This window comes from Falco peregrinus, chromosome 3, assembly GCF_023634155.1.
Source record: "Falco peregrinus isolate bFalPer1 chromosome 3, bFalPer1.pri, whole genome shotgun sequence".
In the NCBI taxonomy this organism is placed as follows: Eukaryota; Metazoa; Chordata; class Aves; order Falconiformes; family Falconidae; genus Falco; species Falco peregrinus.
In genome coordinates this window covers 58142648-58167243 of record NC_073723.1, presented here as the reverse complement: position 1 = coordinate 58167243, position 24596 = coordinate 58142648, and the positions used below count along the sequence as shown (strand labels likewise).

The window sequence follows — 24596 nt, the reverse complement described above, 5'->3', positions numbered from 1 at the left end:
CTAATCTACTTTATTAACATAAGTAATGTGCTGGACTTTTGAATCGTGTGTGATGCTTAACTTTCAGCCAAAGGCAAGGAGTCAGTGCTGTTAGCAAAGATACTTTTGCAGAGGTGATGATGGACTTTTATTCAATGCTAGCAGAAAACTTTGATTGCATTTCTTTAAAGACAATCAAAGAAATAGGCCTCAGAGCCAGGCAAGAATTCACAGTAGGCAGCCACATGGCCAAAACAAAGTGGTTCAAATTACAGTGTCTATTTGCAGTGATAGAGAAATGAAAATTATGTGGTTGGGTATTTGATTGACTTGTATCATGAATTAATAACTGGCTTTCTACTGTAGAATGTAAGGTGCTTTTTGTAAGGTATTTAGACACATTACATTCTGCATGTATTTGAGTCTTGCTCTGTTAATATTTGTGCACAATTAATAAATTGGCAATAGTAGTATCAGAAGTAAAAAAAAAGGATGTGCTTTTATGATGATTCATTATTCTGTGTAAAACTCGGGTGACATTTGTAAAAATGCAGTTATTTGATTTTGTTGCTACTTGTTTCTGCACCAGTAGTTGTGTTACATTATAGCATTAGAGCCTGAACTGACAGGATGAGTATTCTTAATCTTTATGAGCATTAAATTTCATATGGTGTTTCACCAGATATGGACCTTCTTCTATCCAAGAACTCTGATTAATGGTTCTTGAGGAAATTGCGGTATCTTTGGTATTGTAATGGTTAGTTATACAGAGGGTATCGGTTTCTCTCAGTGTTAAGGCAGTATTTGTTTAGTAAGAGTTACTTTGTTCCATATTTCTGCATCTAATAGTTAACAAGAAAAGAGAGAATTGAAAAGGGAGAAAATGGTTAGACAAACAATGGGAAACGCTGTGTTTCCCTAATTGCTAGTTAGAGTCCATGAAACTGTTGTGGTAGTTACCAAGAGACTTTTATTTATTCCTCCGGGCTGCTGCTGAGTTGTTTTTTTTTAAAAAATGATTTGTTAAGAGAATGCAGAGCAGTTGATTTCCTGCTTTTGTGGAGGTTTATACTTTTGAAGTTAAAGTAGATTTTTAGCTCCCGCCCCCATAATACAGGAGTTTTTATGCCAGGCTGGTGCTGTTTCTAATAGAGACTCCTCTTTTCTTCCTGATTTGTTTCCTAGCTGGGGTAAGCCAGAGGATGCCTCTTATCAGTTGTCACTACCTAATAAAAGGCAGGTGGGGACTTCTTAAGACATAGTCATTTTAATTGTTGGTGACATGGCTCCTCTCTGGTTGCCTCTGTCAGCAGGTAATTGGTGTCGCCCTCGATGAACAGCTCTGGCACAGGCTGCCTGTAGTGGTGGCAATCGTGGGCCATCAGACCTATAAATTGTCACCTGTCTGGGTGCGGTTCAGTTTCTAAACCATTACAGTTGTTGTAATTACTTTTCTAAATTCTTTTCGAATTCTAGCTAGAGTCTAGAGCTTAACCCTATCCTCTAGCTTTGAATATCCCAGGTTTGTTTGTGAGTCGTATTTGGGGGACGGGCAATGGATGAAAACTCTACATCTTTAAAGATACTAGTTATGATACCACCAGACAGGCAGGACCTTATTGCACAGGTGCATAAAAAAGAAAGCAGGAATGCCTCACTCATTTTCTTCATATAATTGCTTTACATTTGCTTTATATAATTTACTCTGATTTGTCACATCTGTTTCCCCTTCCACCCTGCTATAGAAGTCTTCAGTGTCTTTCTCATCTGTTGCCTGATTCTCTCTCTCTCTTTTTTTTTTTTTTTTACTATTTACAGTCCACCAAGGAGCTGGGCTGAAGAATAATCAAATATGCTGTTAATACGTGTTGTTGCACGGGGAAGTAACTAGGTCTTCTCTGGTCTGGGAATGGCTTAGATTCTTTTTCATCAGAGTTTATAGTCTGCATGTGGTAGCAATTTCTGGGGGTTGTTTTGGTTTTTTTAAACAGTAGTAAATCAGCATTTTGGGGAACTTTTTGGGAATATTCTCTGTTAACTATCAAAAGACACAACATGGAGGTGAATCTCTTTTTTTTTTTCCTTTCATTCTCACAGAAGCAACTATGGGGTGCATTAAAAGCAAAGAAGATAAAGGTCCATCCATGAAATACAGAACTGATAATACTCCAGAACCTGTTATTTCCCATGTCAGCCATTATGGATCAGACTCCAGCCAAGCAACACAGTCACCGTCAATAAAGGGATCAGCAGTTAATTTTAATAGTCATTCCATGACTCCTTTTGGAGGGCCCTCAGGAATGACACCCTTTGGAGGAGCATCATCTTCATTTTCAGCTGTGCCAAGTCCATATCCTAGTACTTTAACAGGTGAGTGTTACATAAACTGATGCTGCTATTATTATTAATAAAAATATTAACTATTAAAGGCTGGCAGTCATATTAAAAAATACTATGACCCCTTGCCACACAGAAATAAATTGCAAATCTAAAATTAATTGTCTTTTAGGGATTTCTGATTTTCAGTATCTTTACAGCCCATATTCACCAGTGACTGAGGCTTGGCTGTTTTGGCTTTTGTTTTTTGGGAGGCACAGTTAGGATCATAGCACAGAGAACTTTAAGACATTAAAGGCAGTAATGGGAATAGTTGAAAAACTTGTGTTAGAGGTTCTAAACTGTTGGAGGTGTGAGACAACAAATGGATGCACATGGGATAATAGCTTTAAACTTTTGGAGAGGTGCAAAATGAAAAACACTTCAAATTCAGGAAGTATTTTAAACTGATTTTTAAACACACTTCATTAGCTTTAACTTACTTACATTAATGCAATATCAAATGTGTTCATTTATAAAGCTAAGCCGGATATGCGGTATATTCTGTGCACTTTACTGTATGAACAATATGTGCGAAACAAAGAATTCTCATCGTTGATAGTCATATTAAAACCAAAGTTGAAAATGTAATAATAGAATTTACAAGGCACGGAGACCTTCTTGGCTGAGATACGAAGTCTCTGATGATACAGCATTTTAAAGCAATATACACATTTGATGTTACAAACACACCTTTATACGAAAATCTTAAAAACTTTACAAAAATACTGATTTTGTGCACGTGGCTAATTTCAGTAGTTTTACTGGATTTTTTTGAGAGGAAGCTGTGATTCTTTTTTTTTTTTGAGAGAGAGAGGAAGGAATTTATTCTAGAAGCTTTCCACAGACGCTGCACAAAACACAGTAAATATTTCTTCATTAGTCTATTCCTAGTTTTCCCACAAACTTCTAATGTTAGCAAAATCACAGTGATTAAATGTTTGCTTGGTTACAGTGGCATTTAAAATCCTTTAAACACAAGAAATTTGAGATCCATGAAAACCCACTGTGACCTTGACATCAAGCAATTCAGGAGACCAAATATGAATTATCAGGTAATGTAGTCCCTTTTTGGGAATTAATTAAAAAACAAATAATTAAAATGAGCATCTCTCCAGTCTCAAAATCTTTGAGTCAGCTCAGAATCCCTGTTTTGGATGAGCATATGCAGAAATGAAGTAAGGGCAGCATTTCTTTTTATTCTTTAGCTCCACTGAGGACAGTTTTTATAATGTTTCATCTTCTCCAAGAACTCTGTGTATTTCTTCTTACTAGATCTGGTTCTTTGTTCACGTGGAAATCTCCAGCAGTTGCGTGCAGGCACTCCTGGACATTACCAGACATCAGGGATGTAGCCCCCTGCCAGGTACCACAGATCCTTTGCTGCAGAGACCAGAAGGGATGTTCCTTTGCCTGTCCCTGCTCCTGCTGGTAGTTAATGATGTTATATCTTGGACCAGAGTTAGCAGAAGAGATTTCTCATGACAAGATAGGCTAATACCTCATCAGTGTGAGTTCAGTTATCAGCAGGCAGGCTGAATTTGGGTGAATGTTCCTATCATTTTGCAATCAGGTAAAATGATGCTGCATATATAATTATTCCTCCTCATTTTTGTGCAGTCAGCCCATCCACAAACAAACACACTTTATAAATAAATAAATAGAATTGCACTAGCAATTGTCTGGTATATTCAGTACCGATTTTCAGATCCATCATAATTGGGTGGTTTTGTGAATGAGTAAGATGACAAACTTCATCTGGCTGTAAGCTCTTTGTATTTGTGATGAATAAAACATTGGATTGCATTCTGTGGCCCTTTGTTTAGCAAGAGAGGAGAGTAGATGAGTTTGTCAAACAGGACGTAAGTGTCAGTAGTACTTATCCAGTCCATCAGTGATGTCTGACAAGAGGATGATATGGTTGTCATCATGGCCCGTAGTGAGGTGGCTGAAAAGAGTTGAGCCATGTTTTATTCCTCTAGAGCAGAAAAGGAGAAGAAATCTGAGTTAGTCACGCTGCTCCTGTATTACACATTCCCAGTCATCAGATACTTTGAATTCATAGAATTCATATTACTGAAAATCCAAACAGAAAAATGGACCACTGTTCTTGCCTTCCATGAAGCTGTGTAAGCAATAATTCTCTATAATCCTCATGCTGAACAAGAAAGTATTCTCTCCAAAACCAGTCTTAGAGGATGGGAATACTGACCTAACAAAAGGATAAACTTCAAGGGAAATGTTTTGACCACAAATAGCTTGAACAGCTAAACTAAATCACCTTGCAGTGACTCACAAAGAAAACAGCTGGAAGAGACTTCAAAAACTATTTGAGCAGTGTCTGTTTAGAATATTCTGTGCTGATGCTGTTCTCCATATTTTATTATTCTTTGCTGTGAAGTAAGTAACACTTGGGAGTCAGAAGAGTTGAAGTGTTGGAATCAAAACTTTCCAAGAATTATATGTTAGCTTTTTCAATTCTTTCTTTAAAAATATTTAAGAGTACACAAATACTGATGATTACCAATAATTCTTTCATTGCATGGTTTACATTTGAATCCATTACTTTGACTAGTGCTACATTGTCTAGAGGTGTTCTCTCTCTCTGGTTCCCACGTTAGTATCTTCCTAGATGTACATCTTGGTGCAAAGTTCTTGGAGTCTCCCAGTTTCTTTATATGCAGTTAAAAACTTTTGTGATATTGTGACTTGAAAGTATTGATTTTCTTCATGTGCCGAAGAACTCTCTGGGGATGGTTTATTTCCGTAACATGTGTTTCCTGTTTGTGCAAATATGGTATGTATACCCACAGTTTTCTTGCTCCATGTAGTAGATAGTAATGCAGGCAAAAATTGGTAGAACTATCTTGATTTTTAACTTTGGTTAGGAACTGTTAACTTCTAGGGAGTATTCTAAGTCATTTACAGTTCATAAATCACACTTCAAAAAACCCTCTCAATTATTCTAACCTCCTGTGGGGATTTTGTGTTCTGTTTTTCCTAGAGGAACTGTAAATTCATTTCCAGCTGTGGCCTGCTGAGAGTCTGTAATCACAGGAAGACTCTAAATCAAATGAAAATATTTAAGTGATTGGAAACTCTTACATCAGAAAGTGTACACTGCAAAATAATATTAGATGTCGACAATACCTGTTGCATTATGTATTCTTCCTCAGATTACTGTACTGTGAAGTGTGAGGTCTTCAAATTGGATGCATGTGTTTCCTGGTACATATATGTGCATGTTAGAGATGTGATATTATACATTTTAAAATAAATTATTGCTTGGACTATCACTAGGTTTTCTGAATTTCCTTTAGACTGTGAAATAGCATTTCTAGAGCTTAAAAAGTTTCTCTGTTGCCCATCTGCAGTTTTCTAAGTTAACTTTCACTTGTACATCTTATATAGCCTGTTCTCCTTTCCCTCTTTCTCTTTTAGCCCAGTTTTATAGCTTAGTTCTTTCAAGAATAGAAAAAGTTTTCCTACCATAAGTATAGGAGCCTCCCTACCATCCACCTCTCACACTTGTATCCTATTTGTGGGACATGAATATGGGTTGGGTGAACTGCAGCTGCTTTCCTGAGATGTATCTCAGTCCCTGTTCTCTGGAGTACTGCACTGATGGATCATCCTGAGCGAGGGTCTGCTTCACTGATGGGGAGACTTGATTGAATTAAAAAAATTATTGGTCCTAAAGCAGAGAAATGTCTTTGTCCCCAACAGAAAACTTCTAGTTCTGGTTCAATTCCTTGATGTATAACCTCAGAAGGTTTGGAACACATCAGTTATTTATAGCTTATTTATAGGAAACTACTTCTGTAAAAATTAGTGGCTGATGGTTTACGGTTGTGGTGGTGTAGGATCTTCTAGAATTGCATTTAACAAGAAGCTAGCTTAATAAAGAAGCGAGCTTTTTCTACTGCTGATGTGTTGTGCAGGTTTCTGTATACAAGTGCTCTAATTATTAATGTACTTCCAGTGATGTATCTAGCTGCCTTTTGTGGTGTGGAAGCATATTTTTAGGGTGTCTGTTTGTAGGCTTTCCACTGTCTTAAGAAGTTAGCTGATTATTGATCCAGCTTCCAAAATGAGATGCAACCCAGAGTGTTTAGTTGCTTCCAGATCAAAATTGATGAGTTGTTCGCAAGCAAGTCCTTAAATCAAGTGTTACATTATTGCTGTATCATATGAGGGTTGTTTTTTTCTTTTTCTTAAGGTGGTGTTACTGTATTTGTGGCCTTATATGATTATGAAGCTAGAACTACAGATGACCTTTCATTTAAGAAAGGTGAACGGTTCCAGATAATAAATAACACGTAAGTGTTCTCCTTCACAAACTTCACTTGGTTGTTGTTGGGAATAAATAGATTCTCAACTCTTCTTGCAATCTGTGTATCCTGTTTCAGTGAAGAGATATTTTTTCCTTGAATGCATGCAATGTTCAGCAAGCATGGAGTTAAAATATTGATAGTGGTAAGACAGTAACCTTCAGGCTGAGGTCAGGATTTGGGTGCAGATGTAGCACTGTAGTGACTAGGGCAGCCCCAAGCCTCTCCTCCTCAGGTGCTTGGGTGGCATCCTTCCACTCCCTGCTCCAGTGAGGCACAGCTACCCCCTTTGGGGCAGCAGAGGTGGAGACATGTACTGTCCCATCCCAGGCTCTGCACCTTGCAGATTCTCTCTGACAGGTTTCCATATCTCTTGGGGAGGTGGGCGCAGCTGGCAGCACTGCACTGTGAAATACCAGAGGTGAGTGCACTGCCTGGAGGCAGAGACATCTCGCCATGGAAGTCTAGCTGGCCTCCACAGTAAATCCATGCTCAGGTAGCTTATGAGTGGTTTGATGTTCTAGTTCAGTTGCATCAGCATTACAGTATTATAGCAAGTCTAGTGAAAAGGAAATAATTTGTTCACCTTGGAGATTTCTTTACATGCAGCTTTTGGCTGCCATAATAGTTCTAATTCATACATGTAGCAGTTTTCATTTGTCCAGTTCTCTAATTTTATTAGCTGACTTCCTGCTTCCTTCATTGCTTTCTGTCATCGTACAGGCAGAATGATCTGGGAGGGGCAGGTGAAGACTAGAGAACTGGGAATTTTCTTTACACAGCTCTGCCATAAAATGTTTTATTGTAGGTTTACACTTTGCATATATAGATAAAATCCTTTTACATTCAAAATCAAAACCAACAAAACAAAACTAAACCCAAATCTTTAAAATGCAGAATTCTATTAAGGGGCATTCATGTTGCTTACAATGAAAAGAAAAATGTATTGAGGTGCAGCACAAACTAGTTTAGATGTCTTGATAATTAAAATAACACATTACCTACATTTAACCTGCCTTTCATATGTGGGGACATTATAGGGGCTAGAGAATGATGTATTGTTTATATGTGGAGGAGATAACTGGTGTTTCATTGCAGGGAAGGAGACTGGTGGGAAGCAAGGTCCATTGCTACAGGAAAAACAGGCTACATCCCAAGCAATTACGTAGCTCCTGCAGACTCCATTCAAGCAGAAGAGTAAGACATTGTATCCTGTCAATCTGTTCTTATTATCCATTCTACACTTTGTGCCCTGTGGTGGTACTATTCCTTTAATTTATTATATGTAACATTTAAAGGTGAAGTAGGGTAATACTAGTAATTAAAGGATAGCAATGCTACTTGGATAATGTCAAAGGTATAATTATTAGTAAGTGTGAGGTGGGCACTCATGCAAATATTTTGTGCCTGCTTGCTATATGTAGGGCTAAAGGAAAAAAGATGGGAGAATGCAATAATGAAGATAAGAATTGGGGAACATGCATTGTGTTTTCATATAAAGCAAAAATGAATGTTTTTTACTTAAAGAATTCACACACCGTCAGCTCTAGGGTTTTATCCTTATTTTTGCTTGGTCAGCTCTATCCTTGGTAGCACCTCTTCTTACATTCTAAAAAAAATATTTGTGTGGACAGTTATTGCTAATCTATTAATCTGTAATAACTTTTTGGTGACAAAATTGTTAGGCACACTAAGGACTACTATGGTTTGGGAAGATTGTATTGCTTTGGGTGCCAGTACTTCCTACATTTATTTACAAACAAAGATCCCAGAACCCTTACAGAATCACATAAAATTACTGTTGGAACTGTGAGCTGGGGTACAGTTTCAGGTTATGCTTGTTCCATAGAATTAATTGTATTTGTTGTACTAGAAATATAAAGCTCCGCAGCTCTTGCTTCAGTATACAGGCATAGTACCACCAGTAAGCAATTCCCAGATACATGAGCTGCATATTTCTGTGTTGCTAATGCACTTCTGGGAAAAGTGCCTGATTTCCAAGATGTTTCCTGAATCTCAAGCTGAGACTTTAGCATGTTGCTACTGCTGTCACCTGGCTCTTTGCTATTAAAAAGTAATTGGATCAAAGATGCACTGTTAATTTATGCCCTTGAGTTTCAGCTGCTTTTAAAACTATTGACTTCAGATTTTTTGAAGAAAAATTGAGGGTGTTTTTTTTAAAAAAACTGTGCAGTAAAACCATATTGTCATTACAGATGCAGTAGTGCTGAAATGGGGATGATAGCCCCTCGCAAACTAGAATTCAGTGTTTCTGCAAAGAAAGTATGGCCCCTAAGAGCTGGCTAGTTTATGTGATGACTGGAGGTGAGACTGAGAGGTGATGAGTGAGGAAGCTTTTTCAAACTGACTATTTTAAAAGAATTCGTGCTGATTTTATTAAATATTACCACAGCATTTGGAACAGAGTTCATTTGCGTTAGAGTTCATTTGTTAACCCTGGGGTTTGATGGCATTTATAGGGGGGGTTTTGTGATTGCACTTAGTTGCAAGTGCAAAAGCAATACACAGACCCAAGTTGCTAGGATTTTCTTGAAGTGGTCTTTTCTAAAACCTGAAGTCATTTATATAACAAACTGCTTGTGATGGGATCCATATTATCTGTGTGCCTTTTGAATGAGATGGGATCTGTATTATGCATGTGCCTTTTGAATGATACCATAATATAAATATTTAGTGCTTATAAAAAGAACAAGTAAATCCCACTATTATTTTATAGGCAATGAAACAAAATAACACTTTACGGTTTGTAAATTGTTGTGGTAGTCTGGGGAAGAGGCATTTTCATGTGGAGTAGTTAACTAGGGTTCAGGTTTGCTTCAATAAGATTATAGGTTACATCCAAATTGTCTCACGTGTATGTACTCTCATATCCAATTCTAATTTTGCACATCTACTTAAACAGTCAACCTATAAATAAAATAAAAAAGTAAGAATAAGTTTCAAATTCCCAAGTAAATGCACAGGCCATTCTGTTTATAGGCCAACAAAATGATCCCTCTTTACCTACGTATTTCCCCACCAAATGTTTCACCCACAAAACCATTGTTTTGCAGCACTTTCCAATATTAATTTTCTTCTCACAACACTCACGAAGCCAGATTTGCTTGATGCTGTGGCAGCATCAAATGGAAATGTTTGAAATTTATGTTTTGCATCACTTTGACTTCTGAGGCACATATTCAAAATAAAATGTAGTTAGGAATAATGTTATTCCGAAGTCTGGGGGTTCACTGGGATACGGACCTTAAAATTTATCACTGGCTCAGGACAGAGCTGTGTGCAGGCTATTCATCAGGACGAGCACACTGTGGGAGCATAAAAGAAGAAATTCCTTTTGTGAAAGAACTTAAGGCAAGAAAAAACAAAGGTGTTTTAAAACATCTGTGTACTTTTCGATGTCAGAATGAACGCCACAAAGGTGTGTTGTTACTTATAGAGAAGTAAATGATATCTACCACAGGGTTCTTTCTAAATGATCAGTAGAAAAAATTGCTCCCTCTACTGAGGTAGGGAAGGATGAGAGGCAATAGAATTTGAAACAGGAGAGATTCCAGCTGGATATAAGAAGAAACCTTTTTATCCTGACGACAGGCAGGCAGGGGCACAGGTTGCCCAGTTGGCTGTGTGGGCTCCATCATTCAAGGTTTTCAAGACTGGAGTGGACAACGCCCTGAGCAGCCAGGTCACAGCTGACCCTGCTTGCAGCAGGAGGCTGGACCAGAGATCTGTGGAGGGCCCCTTCCAACCTAAATGAACCTGTCATCCAGTGACATTTATGCACACCCACTTTGCATTAAATACTGTTTTCTAACATAGAATCATAAAATCATTTAGGTTGGAAAAGACCTTTAAGATCATCAAGTCCATCACTAAACCATGGCCCTAATCACCACATCTATGCGTTTTTAAACACCTCCAGGGATGGTGATTTTACCACCTCCCTGGGCAGCCTGTTCCAATGGTTCGCCACCCTTTTGGTGAAGAAATTTTTCCTAATATCCAATTTAAACCTTCACCAGTGTAACTTGAGGCCATTTCCTCTTGTCCTATTGGTTGTTATATGGGAGAAGACACCTTACCCCACCTGTCCATAACCTCCTTTCAGGTAGTTGTAGAGAGCAATAAGGGCCCCCCGAACCTCCTCCTCTCCAAACTAAACAACCCTGTAAGACTTGTTCTCTAGACCCTTCACCAGTTTCGTTGCCCTTCCCTGGACACGCTCCAGTGCATCAATGTCCCTCTTGCAGTGAGGGGCCCAAAACCGAACCCAGCATTCGAGGTGCGGCCTCACCAGTGCTGAGCACAGGGGGACAATCACCTCCCTTGTCCTGCTGGCCACACTGTCTCTGATACAAGCCAGGACGCTGATGGCCACCTTGGCCCCCTGGGCACACTGCTGGCTCATGTCCAGCTGGCTGTTGACCAGCACCCCCAGGCCCTTTCCCACCAGGCGCTTCCCAGCCGCTCTGCCCCAGCCTGTAGCGCTGCGTGGGGCTGGTGTGACCCAGGGGCAGGGCCCGGCACTGGGCCTGGCTGCACCTCAAACAGTTGGCCTTGTCCCATCGGTCCAGCCTGTCCAGATCCCTCTGCAGAGCCTGCCTGCCCTCCGGCAGGTCAACCCTCCCCCACAACTTGGTGTCACCTGCAAACTTACTGAGGGGGCACTCGATCTCCTTGTCCGGATCATCGATAAAGATACTAAACAGCACTGGCCCCAGCACTGAGCCCTGGGGAATACCACTTGTGACCAGTCCCCGGCTGGATGTGACTCCATTCACCACCAGCTGGGCTCGGCCAGCCAGCCAGCTTTTAACCCAGCACAGAGTACACCTGCCCAAGCCATGGGCACCCAGTTTCCCCAGGAGGATGCTGTGGGAGACGGTGTCAAGGGCTTTACTAAGGTCCAGGGAGACACATCCACAGCCTTTCCCTCATCCGCTAGGTGGGTCATCTTGTCATAGAAGGAGATCAGGTTCATCAAGCAGGACCTGCCTTTCATAACCCCACGCTGGCTGGGCCTGATCCCCCAGTTGTCCTGTATGTGCAGCATGATGGTGCTCAAGATGACCTGCTCCATAACCTTCCTCGGCACCTAGGTCAGGCTGACAGGCCTGTGGTTTCCAGTAGCCAAAACTTCTTATAGAAGGGAGTTTCAGCTGCTGCAGTGTTTAAGTGTGCTACCAATGTGTCATCTGATCCAGCTTAACCAGAATGAGGGTGTTACTTTCAATATTGAGTACTGTCAATGTCCATTGTTAAACAATCAGAAGAAAGTAGTATTTGTGGATAGAAGCCTCTTTACATGTATTTTGCAAACAATAGAAATGAGAGTCATATAAAAATAGGTCATCTTAATCTTTTGATTATATGGATGTCATTATTTTGTTGATCTTTACCTGCTTTGGGACAATAGTATTCCAGTCAACGCTTGAGATTTCACAATTTGTATTTATATGATTACCAGAGCACTGAAAGCTTTTACTTACACATGTCTTATTTAACATTTTTTCTAGGTGGTATTTTGGTAAGATGGGCAGGAAGGATGCAGAAAGGCTACTTTTAAATCCTGGGAACCAGCGCGGTATTTTCTTAGTAAGAGAGAGTGAAACCACTAAAGGTATGTATATTTATTATATCTGTTGTGGTTTAACTCCAGCCAGCAACTAAGTGTCACGCAGCCGCTCACTCACTAACACACACCCACACCCTGCTGGGATGGAGAGGAGAATCAGGGAAAAAAGATAAAACCTATGGGTTGAGATAAGAACAGTTTAATAATTGAAATAAAATAAAATATAATACAATACCAATTCTAATAAAAATTGCAATGAAAAGGGAGATAAATTGAGAGAGAGGAATACAACTCAAGAAAAACAAATGATGCGTAATACAGTTGCTCACCATGCACTGACCAATGCCCAGCTGGTCCGCAGCAAGCGCCTCCCAGCCAACTCCCCCCAGTTTATACACTGAGCGTGAGGTTCTGTGGTATGGAACATCCCTTTGGCTAGCTCAGGTCAGCTGTCCTGGTTATGCTGCCTCCTGGCTTCTTGTGCAATTCACTTACAGAGCATGAGAAACTGAAAAGTGCTTGACTTAGAGTAAGCACTGTTTAGTAACAACTAAAACAGTGTGTTATCAACATTATTCTCATACTAAATCCAAAACACAGCATTGTAACAGCTACTAGGAAGAAAATTAACTCTACCACAGCTGAAAACAGGACAGTACCTCTTCTCTCTCCCGTTTTGCCACTCCCACCACCACCAAGATGGATATAATGACCATTTTTGTCTATCACGTGATACATATGCATGTGCACGCATGTATGTGTTTAATGACAGCTGGGGAGACACATTAAATATGTTTTTAAATTTTTGGTGAAGAACCAAGTATGACTTTTTTCCTAGGTGCTTACTCCCTTTCCATACGTGACTGGGATGAGGTCAGAGGTGATAATGTGAAACACTACAAAATCAGAAAACTTGACAATGGTGGATACTATATCACAACCAGAGCACAATTTGAATCTCTACAGAAGTTGGTGAAACACTACAGAGGTAAGCCCAAGTGCTAATGTCCCAATGCTGCCTTGTGCCTATTGTGAGGAAGAAAAATTGCATGTGTAGCTTATTCTTAAAATTTACAACCATAACATTTCTTCTTGTTTTGACAAACAGTAAATGGGCTCGTTCTTTTTATCAATATTAGGATGTTGTGTTACCCCTGTTTAACTATGAAGCTTATTCTTTCTGTTTTCCAGAACATGCCGATGGGCTGTGTCATAAGCTAACAACTGTGTGTCCCACTGTGAAACCGCAAACACAGGGGCTAGCAAAAGATGCCTGGGAAATTCCTAGAGAATCTTTGAGGCTAGAAGTTAAGTTGGGCCAAGGATGTTTTGGTGAAGTATGGATGGGTAAGAACTTAAACGTGACATCTTTCATTTGTTTCTGTGAATGTTTTAATAGTATTTTAAGTAAATCAGTATTGGGATCTGAAAGATAATCTGACAAATAAGTGAAGGGAAAAAATACCAATGATCATCAGGCATGTAAAAGTAAAATACTCAATATCATTCTAGTTTATAATTATTCTTTTAGCTAAGAAAACAGAAGAAAATGCAAAGTTTCAGCAGAAAATCTCTTCAGTATTATAGTGGAGAATAAAATCTGATTTGTTTCTCTAGGAACATGGAATGGAACCACAAAAGTAGCAATCAAGACACTAAAACCTGGTACAATGATGCCAGAAGCTTTCCTGCAGGAGGCTCAGATCATGAAGAAATTGCGACATGACAAGCTTGTTCCGCTATATGCAGTTGTTTCTGAGGAGCCAATCTACATCGTCACTGAATTCATGACAAAAGGTGTGTGTGGCAGAATAATCTGAAGATACTACATTTAAAAGATTATTTAAGATCCCAGCAACAAATTAAATGTTTAATTATTGTTAGGTTTAAGCTGACTGGAGTATAAGTAGAAATTTTGATTAAATTAAAATGATCAACGCTTGACCTACTTGAAGCAGTTCTGATTTAGATTGTGAGCAGGGGCATGGCTGTTTTTGCGCATCTGTGTCACCCTTGCTAAACTTCCGTACAAGACTGGGGGTTTTCTCCTCATTTTTTAGTGTGTACTGTCTGTTACATTAAAGTTGGATGGCGTAGCTGGGAATATCATCATGATAATATACCTGCCTGTAGACAGATCGTGCTTGCAATGACAGAATCAGTTGAATTTTGCTTTTTTTTTTTAGTTTTTCTTTTCCAGCAGTGTAATAGTAAATGTTAAAAAAGTTGAGGTTTTCTTTCCAGACTCTCTCCTTTGTTATCAGTCTTTCATCCCTCTTCCCTTGCTCTGTATTGTTTCCCCTGCTGCTGAAACAGAGATTTAGAGGTTTAGGCTGAATGTAGAAATAAACACATTAGTATTAAGAAGCAGCAGATTTTCAAGTCATTTATTCCGCTTTTTAAAAAACGCAGACTTCTGTTCATCTCACAGAGATTATTTGCTATCCTGATAAGAAATAGAAGCAATTTTAAAGTCCAGGAGAGTGGCTACTTGTGTTCACTACTCTGCCACAAATATATGGGAGTCTTCTTCCTGTTTGGATGGTCTTTTTAAAGTGTTGTGTAAGTAGAAGGGTAGAAAGGAGTAGAAAATCTAAAAAGTTCCTTCTGTGCTGTTGTTTCCTTCTGTGCTGTTGTTTCCTTCTGTGCTGTTGTTTCCTTCTGTGCTGTTGTTTCTAAGTAACACTAGATAGTCTGTCAGGTCTTAAATCTGCCATGCAAAATCACTTTTCAGTGTTCAGAAGTCAGGTTTCAGGAAGGCAATCAGGAAAAAAAAAATGCTTTATAGCTTTCTGTCTAAGAAAAAGGAAAGTTTAAACCCAGAACTGGGATGTTACATTACAAAAACCAGAAGAATTGGAAAAACAGTAGCATGTTTGATTAAATTATAGGTTAAAAATGCCATTGGAAGCCTCTGTTTTCATTTGAAAAACATCTCACATTTTGCCAAAAAACATAAAACCTCTTTGGTGGTTCATACTTGAAAGCTAGTGGCAATTTTTTTAATTTTTTTTCTTTCTCTTTTTACAAGGAAAAGAGGTAGGTGAGAACTGCACAGTACCCAAAATTTTTTCTAATGCGGACAGGTTACTAAGGATCAATGTGAAGTCTTTGTTCGTCTTTGGTCCTTTGAGCTCATGAGCCAAGGTGGGAAAAAGTCTGTGCAAACACACACAACAAACAGCAGCAGCAGTGTGGGTCTGGCCTGCCACACTTTTACTTTCAATGCAGAAATACAGCAAGTGACTAAAACCACATCAGAATTACCTAATTTGTGGCTACAGCGATGAATCCATTGCAAGATATGTGGTTCAGTGTTTTTTTCTCTACCATCACCACACTTGTAATTTTGTCATAATTTTGACTATGATGAGACTGATTAATCATTAGTCTTCTCCAGTTTCTTAGGAAAGAGATTAGGTTCCTGTATACTTATGGCATAATTACACCGTAGGGAAAGCTGTTACGTCAGAGACCAAGTTTTACCATGTGTGTAAAGATCACTGTCTTTAAGTGCAGATCCTTGGAACTGATTTCAAATACTGCTTATGTTGTAATGTTCTGAATGCAATTGCATTATATAAATGGGATAAGATAATATATTACAAAGAATGCAAGATACTTTTGTTTTCCCCTGTAAGGAAGAAAAAGCAACAAAATGAACCCAATTTCAGAATCATTTTTCTAGTATATAATTGGAGCTGGTAGAAAGTAATGGATAGGAGGTTTTTTGTTCTTTAATTATAAATCTCACTGGGGAAAAAAGCCCAGCTAGGAAAGACATTGATACCAGGAATATTGGAAAAAATCCTTATGTATTGCCATATAATCATCAAGCAGCAATCTGTTTTATTGAATTATTGAAATGGATTCCAAAATACTTGGAGAAAACTTGCACTAGCTGGTTATCAGGCACAGTCATTGAGTCGTGTATTCTGGTAAATGATGGATTTTCAAATACAGATTTGGGGAGATGAATAAATCGTAATGTCTAGGGAAAAAGTTCTCATTTCTGTTTTCAGATCAAATTAATGTGTTGGGTTTTCCCTTTCTTTCCCCAAAATGCGTTATCTTTTACAGGCAGCTTGCTAGACTTCCTTAAGGAAGGAGAAGGGAAATACTTAAAACTCCCACAGCTGGTCGACATGGCTGCTCAGGTACATTGTATAAACCAAGACAACTGTGATTTTGTGCTTTAGAGAAGAGATTTAAAACTATATCAGATATCAACTAAATATAAATATTGAATGCTGTGGATATTTTACACTGTTCTGTCTTACATATTCTGTTGTAGGTTTGTAATTTGGCAAAAACAAACAGTCTAGTACCCAGTTAGCAGATACCGTATAGCCAGACACTCTGTGCCATCACAAGATCTTGCTGTGCTATACTTCCTAGACTTATACAATGAGAATGGAGCTAAACTAAAGGGATGCAGCTTAATGCTTGGGAGAAATGTATATAGTCATGAAGAATAATCTTTAATAAAACTTTATTTTTAAGATTGCTGATGGCATGGCTTACATTGAAAGAATGAACTACATCCACAGGGATCTCCGGGCAGCTAACATTCTTGTAGGAGACAATCTTGTGTGTAAAATAGCAGACTTTGGTTTAGCAAGGTTAATAGAGGACAATGAGTACACTGCAAGACAAGGTAAGACTGATTCATTTACTGAATAAGACCAGTTACCTTCAAATTACTTAGAACTATTACATTTGGCAGAATGTGTCTGTGTATTCTGTCTGCATGAATAAAGATTATTCATGTGACGTGAAAGTGTGCTTTCACGGTTATGTTTAGTTGTCCTCCTCTCCTAAGCACAATTTTAGTAAACTTTTTAATTTTCAAAATTATCTGGTAGTTTGCTTGTGTTTTCAAAAAAGTTTTTAGGTTTTTTTGGGGGGGTAAAACTTGCTACAGTTTGAAGAGAGCTGACATTCCAGAGATGATGCTTATCAGATTCTGAAGATCATTTCACTTTTTTGAAACATATTTAATTAAGAGTCCCAGATGTCTTAAGTGCTTCCAGAAATTGTGGCCAGTAGTTTCTGCCTTAGTTTGAAACTGCTTTCCAGTTTGAAATATTAAAATACTAAACCACCTTAAATTTTGTCAACAAAGCAAAATGTAAAATTGTTTTGAGTGCAGTACTTTTTTTAATATAGTTTGAAATGTAAGCAAATTATGTATAAGCAAGGGGAACTGAATGTCTTTCTGATGTTTGTAGGAGCTAAATTTCCAATTAAATGGACCGCTCCGGAAGCAGCATTGTATGGTCGGTTTACAATCAAGTCAGATGTGTGGTCATTTGGAATTTTACTGACAGAGCTGGTAACAAAGGGGAGAGTGCCATATCCAGGTAAGAGGGAAATTTAATAGATTTTTCTTTACTGTATTCTGCACTTCTGAAGTTACCTTTTGTACTTTTTGCCTTCATTCAGAGCCCACAGTTGACAAGCAGAGTCAAAAAATTAGTAACACTTCACTGGTTCCTTTTTTCACAAAGCTACTTTGTTTTATTTAGGGATTAACTCTTATATATTTTTTTAAATGCTCTAATAGCATTTGTAAATGTGACTGATAGTTCATTTCAGATTAGTGGGTATCCTTATGTTATCCTATCTGTCCCTGAAATTTCTACTTCTGATATTTTCCCAAGCCACAGTAAGCATCAGTAGAGTGAAGCTACTAGATCGGTTTTTGAACCTAAACATATGTAATGTATTTTGTTAGTTGTTTTCCTGGGACTGGAATTTGTAAGGCATTTCTGTTAGGTGTGTATAATGCCTTTTTGTTGATCTGATTTCAAATCAGGTGGTCCTTGAATGGAACTTAAAGGTGGGCAGAAGGTATTTGTGCTTGAGTCTCCGTTTTGAAAGGGTAGGCCCAAGGCAGTGGGAAAGTATACAAATGGAAGAAGAACCAGATACTGAGGAATTCCCAGAATAATGAAACAATTTTCAGAAAGTGTCTTTAATGCAAAATATAAAGATTTCTTTCATTATAAAGTGCATTCATTACAGGTCCTGTAGATTACAGGTTCTGGTAGATTCACATGCATCGCAGCTGGAGACACACTTGAAAACCTTCAGGAAACTGTTCTTTGCATAATGTCATTCAGACCTAAAATGCTTTTCTTTCAGGGATGGTGAATCGGGAAGTTCTGGAACAAGTGGAACGTGGATATAGGATGCCTTGCCCGCAAGGCTGCCCAGAGTCTCTCCACGAGTTAATGAAACTGTGTTGGAAGAAGGACCCTGATGAAAGACCAACATTTGAATATATACAGTCTTTCTTGGAGGACTACTTTACTGCTACAGAACCACAGTACCAGCCTGGAGACAATTTATAAGCCAACAGTCTATATAACATGCACAAATCTGCCAAATGTTAAAAGACTTGCAAAGAGTTCCTGACGTCTGTAAGGAATCAAAGGAAAGAAAATCTTTGCTACTTTGCATGCTCTTTATGGCAAACTGGAATTTCATGATGCAGTTGCACAAAACCACTTTTAAAGTGTTATAATCTAATTTACCAATGATATGTTTTTATTTTTTTCCTCTTTCCCAACTTATTTTCAGGGTCCAAAGGAAGCTTACTGAAAGTACAGGGTAGAAAAATGAGTGTTGGTGTGAACAATAGCAGAAAAACCAATGTTTCAAATCCTTTATTTTCCCAACATTTGATAATCATTCTACTAAAGAAGGAATTGTCTGGAATTAGTGATCTTGGGGTAAGACATTTTTAATGCAGAAGAACTTTGTGGGACCAAGCAATTCTATTCCAGTTCTGTAAAACTCCCTGTGTTCAAATTTACATGTGTGTCCCCCACCCCCACAAAAGATGGTATAACTGTATTTGATACATAGTCTTGATCTTTAAGCTTCCTCTTGCATGGACATAATTAGGGTAGGCAGGTTAAAAGAGAAATTGGAGCAGTGAATGACAAAACTTGATCTAAATGGTAGACCTCAATAGTGAAATTAGAGAGCATAATGCACTGTGTTAATACTTGTATTAATATAACTGGAAAATAGCATGAGAGATTTTTCTTTTTTTCTTTCTGCATAGCTAATTAAGAATAATGAAGGTAACTAGAAAATGAGGTAATATTTTATAAAATTGTGTTGATAAAGTTTGATGATATTTGAACTTGAAGCTATGTAATACAATCGGGGGGGAAAACCTTTAATCTTTTAAGCTCCAATCCAACTGCAAGCTTTTGTATGGGAAGGCTACCTGAACAAAGCTCACCAGGAAAGCAAGACTGAAGCTGGTAACTGGCCGCTTTTTAGTCCTTTCTCAGAGACAGGTCTGGTACTGTTGTATGTGGCTTATACGTGTTAACAAGGGTGGGTGCCACAAGCACTAGCTGTCACTAGTTCAGGGATTTGATTGCACTTTTGCTTTTCTTGACTATTAAGACACACTTACACGCAGTTGCTCTTCCCACTTCTGCCCTTCCTACAGAATTATTTAACTGAAAATAAACAAAAGAAAATGTGAAAGTTTAAAAACTAAAGGGATAAAGTATATTTAATATTGTCCGAATATAGTGACATTGAAATTTGCTGGCATTCAGCTCAGTTGACACTACATCTAGATTTATTTTCTTTGGCTAATGACATATCAAGCAATAACATCATGTCTTTTACTCAACAATTTGCATGAGGTTCTTGAATTTCTGATTGAGCTTACGTACTTTAATTTTGGAACACTAAACTTAGCTACCAGGTTGGAATTCATATTATCATTGTAAAGCTATCCACAAATGAATTTCAGAAAAACTGGTAATATAGTTCTGGTACTAAACTTAACTTTCTTCATGGGTTTACACTACATTGAATCCAACTACCAAACAGATCTTTGTAAGAACAGTGCCATCATTTTTCATTATCCCTCATCATTGCTTATCCCCTATACATCTGTGGTTATCAAATTTTAAAAGGGCTTTATGTAAGAAAAACAAAACAACAAAAAAACACACACACAAAATAATCAAAAAAACCCAAAAAAATAAATGGAATTTTAATTTTTCTAAATATTTTAAAATCAATAACACAATCATATGAGTTTATGTATTAATACAGTTATAACAAAAAATGCCAAAAATGACGCCGGCATTGTTTGGATTTTTAATTACTGAATGGAACGGTTCATTGTAATAACACTTGTATAGTAAAGGAATAAAACACTAACTTAATGAACGTGTTCATTGTAAATGGTTGTGTATTATAAAACTTCTCCAAAAGAGTTTGTATGTTTATGAAAATTTATTTGTTTCACCTGAAGACCTTGATGTGGTTCTTACCCTAACAGAGTTTAAAATTCACATTCACACTTTTTATATAAATAGTAATAAGTTTAATTATGTAACTAAGTATTTTTATAAAGTATGGCATTGTTGAACTGTTTTGCAGAATTGGTTCAAAATAAATTTCTCCTTGATTGCATCTGCTTATTTGAAATGGGGGGGAAAGGTGGGAGGGGGACAAAACCAGAGTAGTTTTCATATTGAGGGGAAAAGGAGGGGAATTAATCCTTCATGAGTTTTGGGTGTATTTTTGTGCTCTGTAAACTATTTTAATGTACTTTCATACAAGATGCTGAGTTCAGGGTGCATTATTGCTGTGAAAAGGGAGACATTTTCTAGAGCAGTTCAGAAGCTCTTGGCAGGACTAGAACAGTACTGTCTGGACGTAAAACTAACCCTCACGACAGACAGATGGACAGACTTGGGATTCTTGTGAGAGCAAGCCCAGTATAGAATCTCAGCTGGCGGTCACTGCCACTGCAGGGCAAACACATCTCCTCTCTCTTGCTTTAATGGTATTAGCAGCCACTGTTGACTTCTGTGCAATTTTTCAGGGAGCTTTATACATTTGTTCTAGTGATAGCTGGTGGTTTATCTCAGCTTCATTCAATGTTACCTGTCTCAATGACCAGTAAACTCAAACCACAAATCCTGACGTGTATGTACAGTGCCACTGTAGATTAAGGAGCGAGAGTACTGTTTGAGTTTCAATAACTAATACAGCACTAAAACCATTCTTAACAGAACCTAAAAATGGCAAAGTTTATTGTATTTTTAGTATTTCCTGTAATGTAATTAATGTTTTACTATTTTTAATGACAACAGTAATGTAATTCTGGTAATCTGTGCGCTTCCCATTGTCCACCAGAACCTTGTGATACCCATTCTGCATGCTAGGCCTGCAGATTGTTTCTGTCATGCGTTGTTTCAAGCTGTAGTATTTTAAGAATATTTTCATACTGTCTTTGAGTAAACTTCCAAACATAAAAATGTGCATTATCCTACTATTTAGATAAAATACATCCCTATTTTAGCATAAAGCATTATGAAAAAAACTTTGTCTTTTTATCCGTGCAGCCACTGGACTGTCATTTCACTAGGCTTGTGCGTAGCTCTTACCCCTGAAAAGTAGTCTTGGAAAGGTCTTACCTTTTTTTTTTTTTTTTTTCAAAAAGAAGTCTCCTAGAGTTTGCTGATGGGTAGCAACAAGTTGGAATTCTATCATACCTGTAGTCATCTACAATACTGTTTATTCTAAAACACATTATCCACAGCTGGAACGCATATAAATGAATTTAAACAACGAAACTTAATGAGCCCTCAGTTTTGTTATTTATTTTGATCTGTTCAATCCAATAAACTTCTGAATTTTTAAGTTTTCTGTGAAGATGCTGTAGATATTTGTATTTGTGCCAGCTTTTCCCCAACACACAAGACTTCACTTAGAGCTACGCAGTTATGTTGGGTTTAAACCACAGGAGCACTCACTTAAGCTAAGCAGTACATTGCAAACAGGAGACTCAGATTCTTAAAACTTGCTAAAGAATTTAGGACTAAATTTGAATATCTGATTTGGGCACCATAAGCAGGTGGTGGATAACTGCTGACGCCTGGAACTGTGGTTCATCCAACAGCCATTGTGTTGTGCAGTAGGTACTCCGAGTCTATTTGTGCAAATGCCCAGAAGCGTGGGTGCTTTGGTAGACGCGCATCTTGTTCCTACTTCAGCCTGATCCTAATGCAGGAACAAGATTGCCATTGACCTTGGAAACGCTGCAGGAGGCTGCCAGGCAGTGCAGGGCTGGTAACCCCCATGACGCACATCTGGCAGACACCTTTTCAAGTCAAGGTGGGAAGAGTCAGCTGATGGGAATGGGATGGTTGCATCTATTTCTGATACAGTGACCTCGAGTGTAAAACCTGGGCTCTGATCAAGAACCCTGGATAGCTGGTGGGTCTTACACAGGTGGTTGGCAGCTGTGAGAGACCTTTAGGAGGTCGCAGAACCTGCTGCAGGACTTCACCTGCAGCCACAGGCTTAAGGATTTGCTCAAGGACCAGGTTTGGGGTTTTTTTCTCTGCACTTTGCTCTACTGCCACTTAGAGGGAGAGTGTTTGCTGGGCAAACAACAGCTTCCCTGCTTCTCCCTTACCATAGGGGAGGGAAAGGGAGAGAGTGAGACGGAAGGATGGAGGTGAGCAGCTGAGGTACCACACTTCAGTGGGCAGAGGGGAGCAGGCTGAGGGGTGTGGCGTAGCAGATGTCTCTCCGTCCGACTTTGAAAAGGAGGTAGAAATGCAGGGGAACTGAGGAGCATCTGTTCCCTTGCGCGCAGTGGAAATGGAGCAAGGCTAATGCCAAGTGCTGCTTCTGCTCTCCGCGATGGTTGTGGTCAGCTCAGCCTGGTTCTGAGCAGGGCACATTCCGTATCAGCTGGGGAGTTCCAAGCATCATTCTGCCATCATTTGTAATGCTGAACCTTGATGGGGTCTTGGGGTAAAAAAACAATACAGAGAGCCTAACCAGAGAGATTCTGATCCCTGGATCCCAAATTTACAGGGATGCTTGCCTCTGGAGCTCTGCTCCAGACTGATAGCATTTCAGACGCTGGCAAGTACCTTAGCATTTCTTTCCTAGTGGATGTAGGATTTTATGTTGGGTTTCCCTTCTTTCCATGTGGGTACAGCATGCCTTGGAACTTCACAGAGTTCAGGCATTACCCATGGGACTCACGTTCTTTACTAGTCCTACTCTTTGAGCTTATTTTCCTTCTTAGTTCTGCATGCAAACATGTGCTTCATGTAGGTAGCACATTGTTGTCTGGTTGGGTTTTTTTAACATTCTCTTTTAATTTAAAGGTGTATTTTTTGTCAAATTGTAATAACCACTCATTAATCTTGGTGGGGGATCAAAGTATTCATAGCACTGTACACTTTTAGGGAACATTGTCCACCTTCTCAGTATTTCATTTACTTAGTGAGTAGAAACACATGTTGGCCATTGTGTTGCTTTTGATTTGTTCTTAAAGGAGAAAGAATAGTTACATAGTTAAACCCAGCAGGGTCTAAGGAACAGACTGGAAATTTAAAAGGGAAACCTGAATGCAAGCACTCTTGGTGAATCAGTCATGTACCAACACTGAAGCTGACTGCTGTGAAAACATTCCTTTTTTTATCAAAAAGCTACTCCCAGCAGGAGCACTTCACCCCTCTCCTTTGTGCCCTGCTACTAGTTTATTGAGTTTCTAGTTGAGGCTACCGATAAGGACATACTGGGAAATTAATAATCTGTGCATCCTGCATTTGGCCCTGAAAATCCATTCCATACATGCTAACAACTCACTTTTTTCCTGGACCTCAGCAGGTGCCAGCTGCTGCATTCACCATTCATTCAATACCCCCACATTTATTTACATTTGGGGCAGCCTTCCAGGCGCTCCATGGCTGATGATTTTTCACTCGGCTTCAGTGTTTGGAAGCACCAGAGTTGTATTTGCTGGGTAAAGAAGCATTTCTGCTCTTTCAAAAATAAGAAAGGATAAACCTCAGTTCAGCCTGACTCCTATGATGAAAGTGCCACAGATACGGAAAACATTTGACAGCTTCATTATGCAAACAGTGAGGATGGCTCCCTGCTCCTCCAGCAACCGTGGAATACACCACTCACAGAGGTGCCGAAGATGTGTTGAACAGTGAATGACCGTGCTAGATTGTAGCCCCTGTTCAGTCCTGGCAAGGAGGCCAAGTCTGTGGTTCTGTCCTTCTGAAGAGTTCCCAAGAAAAGGCAAGAGTGTTGGCTCACATTTCTAAGAGTGGAAGTTGATGACTAGATGACTTACATCCCTTACATCCCTCTACCCACCTTCAGCTCCTCTCAGTTCTAGCCTAGGTGCTCACTCTTCACCATCATGTGGTGTTGCAGTAGTAGAATGAACACAGACGAGAACTGACAGAATTAAAGATTAGAAGCCTATAGCAGCCTTGTACCGTCTTCTTTTT

General features: G+C 38.9%; 1 protein-coding gene across 1 annotated transcript in view; it reads left to right on the top strand.

The window, feature by feature from the left end:
• The window catches only part of YES1 (YES proto-oncogene 1, Src family tyrosine kinase), a 52887-nt gene extending 32151 nt beyond the window's left edge, over window positions 1-20736 (top strand). Inside the window, exons 2-12 of the mRNA XM_055799526.1 lie at window positions 2077-2349; window positions 6575-6674; window positions 7785-7883; window positions 12221-12324; window positions 13118-13267; window positions 13471-13626; window positions 13897-14076; window positions 16360-16436; window positions 16783-16936; window positions 17511-17642; window positions 18427-20736. Coding sequence (XP_055655501.1) covers window positions 2085-2349; window positions 6575-6674; window positions 7785-7883; window positions 12221-12324; window positions 13118-13267; window positions 13471-13626; window positions 13897-14076; window positions 16360-16436; window positions 16783-16936; window positions 17511-17642; window positions 18427-18635 — 1626 coding nt within the window. The 5' untranslated portion in view covers window positions 2077-2084 and the 3' untranslated portion in view covers window positions 18636-20736. The remainder of the gene's footprint in view (window positions 1-2076; window positions 2350-6574; window positions 6675-7784; window positions 7884-12220; window positions 12325-13117; window positions 13268-13470; window positions 13627-13896; window positions 14077-16359; window positions 16437-16782; window positions 16937-17510; window positions 17643-18426) is intronic.
• The last annotated feature ends 3860 nt before the right edge of the window (window positions 20737-24596 follow it).